At 29.5% G+C, this 6,623-nt stretch overlaps 1 protein-coding gene across 2 annotated transcripts in view; it reads left to right on the top strand.

The window, feature by feature from the left end:
• LOC110030942 overlaps window positions 1–5,677 on the top strand; it is a 25,588-nt gene extending 19,911 nt beyond the window's left edge. The window contains exons 3-4 of one of the 2 annotated variants that reach the window (XM_020733944.1): window positions 2,855–2,935; window positions 5,424–5,677. In XM_020733944.1, the coding sequence (XP_020589603.1) occupies window positions 2,855–2,935; window positions 5,424–5,447 (105 nt within the window). In that variant the 3' untranslated portion in view covers window positions 5,448–5,677. Of the gene's footprint in view, window positions 1–2,854; window positions 2,936–5,417 lie in introns of both variants that reach the window. The other variant, XM_020733943.1, reaches the window with a different exon arrangement.
• Window positions 5,678–6,623: the final 946 nt, after the last annotated feature.

The following is a 6,623-nucleotide window of genomic DNA, read 5'->3' as shown; positions in this document are numbered from 1 at the left end:
GTGTAGTATTCGCGGTATCAGACACGATTATGTAAACTGTCAGACTAATGAGATCTATTTGGTCTCATTTTTCAAAAATTAAAACATACTACTTTTAAAACTCAAACTATATATCTTTTATATTTAAATTAAATCTCAAAAATTATTTTCATATATCATGTTTTTCAAATAAATCTAATCAATCGAAAAGAAAAAGTTGACCGACAACCACCTTGCTATAAGTGAAAATCTGAGCCATCAACAAGACTATTTTATAGCAATGTTGAGCCAAATAAATACTCTGCATTGAATTGCAGGAAAGAAAAATACAACTTGAGGATCATATTCATGATCAGTAGATGTAATAAGCATTCCACAACACATACAAATGGTTGAAGGAGGGGACCATTAACTGCTACTCGAACATTTAATCTAGATATAAAACACCACGCTCAGAAAAGCCCAATAATAGCTATGCAGCTATGCTGAGATTAACTCCAATAGAATTAGATTGTTAATGGAAATATAGAGAGATACGAAATTGACATATTTTCATTTTAGCTATCAAAAAGCCAAACCAAATGAAATATCCATCTATGAATTTTAGAGTAAAACTTATTTTGAGCAACTTAAGATGTTTATTTTTATCTATGCACCCCAAATAGTAGGCAAAGTCTTCATCATCGAGATCATAACTAATTCAAGAATCAATCTAACACAAGGTACTCAATCAAGCTAAAAAATCAACATCGATTGAAACAATAGGATTCACTCCAGTTAAATGCTTCAGAGAATGTGTGCTTAAGAGGAGTGATTAGATTAAGGAAAATATTACCCCGATGTAATCTATGTCATCAGGATGGTTTTTACGAAATGAATCATTAATAATAGCATTTGACTGATTGTCCATTTCATTTGTTATATTAAAAGCTCATACAAGAAAGATGATTTAACAACACCAAGAAAGAGATGACTACGCAAAATGTAGGGGTTATACCTAACAAATCTTCTTCCAACCAAATCAACTAAATGGATTTCAGTTAGTGAACTAGATGTAATATGATTGGACATAAGAATTTTCTTAATCATTTTTTAAACCCTATCCAAGTATGGGGATTTACTAGTATTTGTCGAATCATTTTGATCAAATTATAAGTGAGATTTTTAGTAAGCAAGATAATGATAAAACAATAATTGGGCTATTGAAAGGGTTAGCTTGGAGTTGACTCTTTTGTAGGGAGAAATAGTAGGTGTATCAGAAGCATCTAATACCAGGCTTGAACGAAGAATAATTAATTTCTTTGCATAAATCCAATAGCAACACTTAAGTTTTTTAGTGGGATTTAAACTTCATAATGAAATTAAACTATTTCTCAATTTTATGACTATAAAGTGAGCATCTTGGACAATATTCATTTACATCCTCAAATATTATCCTCCGCTTAAAACTTTCAACGAATAAAAAATTTAAATTTTTCTTACTAGATATCATTAATGTCTATATCAACCAACATTGTAAAAATAACTGGCTTTGAGATTTTAGTCTAGCTGCATGTGCTAGTAAAGTTCTTCCAAGAATGAAGTAGAAGAATAAAGCCATATGATCAAAAAAGTGAATTGGTAAATTGGGAGATGAAATCCAGTTGAGATAATGAGGGATCCTACGACTGAAAACAAAGTAAAATGTTGAACAGAGAATATTCTTTCTAAAGCCTTTATCAAGACATTTTTAGAATAAAAAACCCAACAACAACAAAACCTTTAAGTCTTAAACTTTGAAGATACTTCTGGGCACCCTCCATGTTAGGAAGGCCTAAAGTGAGCCCCTCCACCAACATAAGATCTAAATGCTTAGCTAGAATGTCAATCTTAAATTTTTAAAATGAAAATGAAGGTAAATCATTTCGAAAGTAGCATATTTATCCCCATCGATGATGACAAATCGTTGTTTTCAGAGAAAACTTAAGTGACTTCAAAGGATCACGATTCAAAGAAATTTGGTGTTCATCTTTGTTCTGTTAATCCCAGTCCTCTTTATTTGATTTTTTTTTTATTGTTTTAGCATTTCACTTTTGGAAGAGTCTTGTATCAAAATTATGCATTTGTAAATAACATAAATCAAGTTACCTACATCATTTATTAAACAGCATCATTAACAATATAAATATATACAGAATGTTGTTCCTTAATGCATCTTTATCGTGATTAATGACTATTTTGATCATTCAATTGCTTCTGATGTTTGCTATGATTTTATTAGTTTTATTTTTAATATACCCAACTTGATCTTATTCCCTAAATTTTATGGCACAGCTTCTTAAATGCTTATTTTAAGTTTTATTAGAGTAGGGGCACTTACATACATACCCACCAATTTCTATGTATTTACATATCTAACATCCAATCCTTACTTTTTACATTTATATCACCCAAATCTTTCTTATCATATCAAAATTATCACTATTTTAACTTTAAAAAAGTGAAATACACATTTTCAAGCGTATTTAAGGTGGCGATTATGTAAAAATGGAAGTTTTGGTGTTAGGTATGTATGTAAATGCCATAGACATCCTGGCTATTGGTGAAAATATTAACTTCAGCCCTACTAACTAACCTCTAAGCTATCAATTTAATTTGTGGTCTGATAATCCATTCTGTATTCGTTTTATTGCCGTCAGCAAGCAGGTCTGTTCTTGAAAGTTTTCAAGTACATCACCTGAAAAAGTTTTAATTATATTTCTAGATTTAGATTTTGCTTTCTTATTCCTTTGTATGCTTTTTAGATTTTAAGACTTGCTTGTCCATCACTAAAAATGTTTTTTTAATTAATCATTATTAACTGATTATATTCGTTTGCCTATAAATTTTCCTGCAGTTTGTGCTTGCCAGCTTAAGTGGTTGGGGTTTACTATTCTATGGAGGGTACAAGTTTTTCTCCGGCGGCAAGAAAGAAGAGGTATTTTGGTCTCATCTCTTTGATATGATGCGAGAAATTTTTTTCACATAAATTAATGGCAAATAAATATTTTATTTCATCAATCTCAAATCAAAGCAATTTCAACACCATTCAACTCACACGAATACGTAAAAGATAAGCAACTACAGTTCGAAGATAGACAATCTATCCCAAATCCTACTATTCGAGTGGTAGGAAATCTCTCTCAAATCTTAACTCTATGACTCAGGACCACAATCTTATGCCTAACGTTTACCATAAACAAATTAGTCTTATTTATACTAAACAATAATAATAAAGAGAAGTTTAAATCTCCCTTTGGTGCATAAAAGATAAAATTACCATTAGACACCGGCGTAACGCTCCCATTATGCAACTATGTTGCATTTGCTTAGTCGGACAAGTATATCATGTTGCATTAGTTTAAATCTCCTAAACTTTTCAATGAATTTTTTGAAAATACAATCAAACTTAGTGACCTTAATAGTGTTAATAGTTATAAAACTTTTTTATTTTTTATCATTATATTAGTAAAAAGAAGGTTGAGGAGACTTTAAAGAAAACCAAGTGTAAAAAATCAATAAAACCTGATATCCTTATTAAAGTTTGGAAATATCTATGGGATTTAAGAGTTTATTAGCTTACTAAACTCTTTAATATTATTTTAAAAATTAAAAAGATGCCTGAAGAGTGGAGGAACAATATTTTAGTCCCTATTTTTAAGGATAAAGGGGATGCACAAGAGTCTGTAAATTATTGAGGAATTAAGTTAATGTGTCATACATTAAAATTATTGAGAGGATAATTGAATATAGTTTAAGACATGATACAAAGATTTATCATAATCAGTTTGGATTTATGCCAGGCAAGTCTATCATGGAAGTTATACATTTATTAAGAGGTTTGATGAAGAAGTACAGAGAGAGTAACAAAGATCTACTTATTATTTTTAGTGATTTAGGTAAAACTTCCGATAAGATTCTAAGAGAAGTATTTTTTGAGAGTTCTAAAAAAGAAAGGTGTTGATATGACTTACATTCAAGTCATTAATCATATGTATATTAGAGCTATTACTTGTGCTCAAACGGAAGAAGGATTTACCTAGTATTTTTCTATTTTAGTTTGATTACATTAGGAATCAACTTTAAGCTCTTTTTTTTTTGTTTTAGTTATGGATGCTTTTATTTGACATATACATGAGGATGTTTCTCGGTGTATGCTTTTCATTGATGATATTCATTGTGTGGATAAGACTAGAGAAGGAGTTTAGGAAATACTTAAATTATGGAGCTTTACATTGGAGTCTAAAGGCTTTTATTTGAGTAAATCTAAAATTGAATACATGGAATGTAATTTTAGTAGTAGCAAAGTTGTAACTGTCGGTGATCAAATCATTAATAGGTGAGCGTTTTAGATATTTCGGGTCTATTGTTCAAAGTGATAGTGATATAGATGAGTTGTTATTGGTAGAATTCAAGTTGGTTGGTTGCTGTGGAGGAGTGCATTGGGCCTATTGTGTGATAGAAAAGTACATCTTAGACTTAAAGGAAAATTTTATAAGATTGTGATGAAACCTGTAATGCTTTATGGTATAGAATGTCGGCCTTTAAAGAGAAGCATAAAACAAAGTTTAAGTGTTGCTGAGATGAGAATGCTTGGGTGGATGAGTGACTTGACACTTAGAGACAAAATGCGATATGAATCTATCCGTAAATGAGTTTTTATAGATGTTTTGATCACATTAAACGTTGACCATATGATGATCCGGTTAGAAGAGTAGTATTTTAGATTCAACTTTTGTTAAGAAAGACAGAGACAGACCTAAAAAGACTTAAAACACATTGTATAAAAAAATAATCTTAATCAATTAGAATTAAATGAAAATATGACACTCAATAGGACACATTTGAAAAAAAAAAAAGGATTCATATACCCGATCCAATTTAGTGGGATAAAGGCTTGTTGTCATTGTAATAAAAATGTGAAGAGAATATATTTAAATAAATGTTACATAATACTAATTCTAAATCAATTAATTGTATTAATGTTAAAAATATATATTTTATTTTTTTTAAAATAAATCTTAATTTAATTTATTTTTGTTGGTTTTTAATCTCACACCTCTCTTCAATTCTTGGCTCCGCCACTGCTAGAGATTATATTGTTTATGTAAATATGAATGTTCAAGTGTTAGATATGTAAACACATAAGATGAGATTTGGGTGGTATGCATGTAAGTGCCCCTGAATATAAATATCAAATTTTAGGTGTCAACCGTGTAAATCCATAATTGGATGATTGCATGTAAATTTCACTCTATTGAAATTTTGTGCGCCTTAAATTGAGCTGTTGGTTGCGTAAATACATAAGAATTAACCAAAGTATGCATGTAAATAGATGCCCATAATTTTTTTTTTCTCTTCGTATTTTATATTTTTAAAAATGTGAAGAAATAATATACTTATATCCTTTATTTGAATAGGTGAAGGTTGCTGCACCATCGTCACAGTAACTCTCTGAAGCTGGTTAAAATATTCCCCGTTTGGAAATATGCCCCGGCCGGAAATAAAAGCCATGAGCAGAAAGCATTGTTTGCACCGAACTCTCTCTCTCTCATCTCTATTTTGGAAAGTTATTTACTACTTTTGCTATTTGTATTTGATTTCAAGTTGTGTGATATGAGCTTTGTTGAAGAAATTTTATTAGAGTTAAATGAGCATCTGTTTGAGACGGTTTTGCTTTTTTTTAAAACACCCCTATAACTCTGTTTAAAGGAATTATTTTATTGCTATTTTTTGAAAATTATTGTAGTGAAAATTTGTTTTTTTCGACCTGAGTTATGAAAAGTGTTATTGCGGTTAGAAAATTGTGATCTAAATTTTTTTTTTAAATAAAATAAATTTATAATAACCATTGAAAACAGTTTCTTATAGCTGCTTTAAGAAGACCTTAATGTGATCGGTCAATCTTTAATTTGTGTTACGGGCTTCGTTTTGGAGTGGTGTGGATGGTTTTAGTTAGTGTTGAGTAATCACCTCTTACTTAAGTTTGAGATTATAAAAGAATATGTTAACTTTATTATATATATTTATTCTTTTTGTGCTACGATTTTAAGTAAAATAGATGCTAAATAGTGAGTATAAGAATTGTTTAGAAGATTTTACTGTATTTAAAAAAACAGATTCAGCTTGTTGAGGAAACAGTAAAATAGTTAGAAATAAATTGAAAATCAAACATGTAGAGAAATTTAATTTTATACTTGGATTATTAATATATATAAATTAAAATGCATCTTATAGCTGTTCAGTACACTCAAATATTGACTTAATTCACCAATTTTAGTGATCATTTAAGACAAGCAAGGACTATCTTATAGTTTCCACACTGCCGTCCTGCTTTTATTAAAAAAGATTTACTTAATAACATTTAATTCTTTATGTGTTTACACATCTAACTGCTACACTTTAATTTTTACATAAATGCCACCTTACCTTATGCATGAAAGTATTTCACTTCTAAGAAGTTAAAATAATAATACTTTTTTATACAACATGAAAAATTTGAACGGTATGAATATAGAAATGAAAGTTAAAAGTTCTAAAAATGTAAATAAATGAGAACTGGGAGTTAGGTGTGTAAATACCCATTTTCAGTAAATATCCTACACTCCTTATGGAATTTTGCATGC

Source organism: Phalaenopsis equestris, unplaced genomic scaffold (genome assembly GCF_001263595.1).
Source record: "Phalaenopsis equestris unplaced genomic scaffold, ASM126359v1 Scaffold000761, whole genome shotgun sequence".
In the NCBI taxonomy this organism is placed as follows: Eukaryota; Viridiplantae; Streptophyta; class Magnoliopsida; order Asparagales; family Orchidaceae; genus Phalaenopsis; species Phalaenopsis equestris.
Note: the sequence above shows the minus strand (reverse complement) of the source record. Positions and strands in the feature narration are given on the sequence as shown.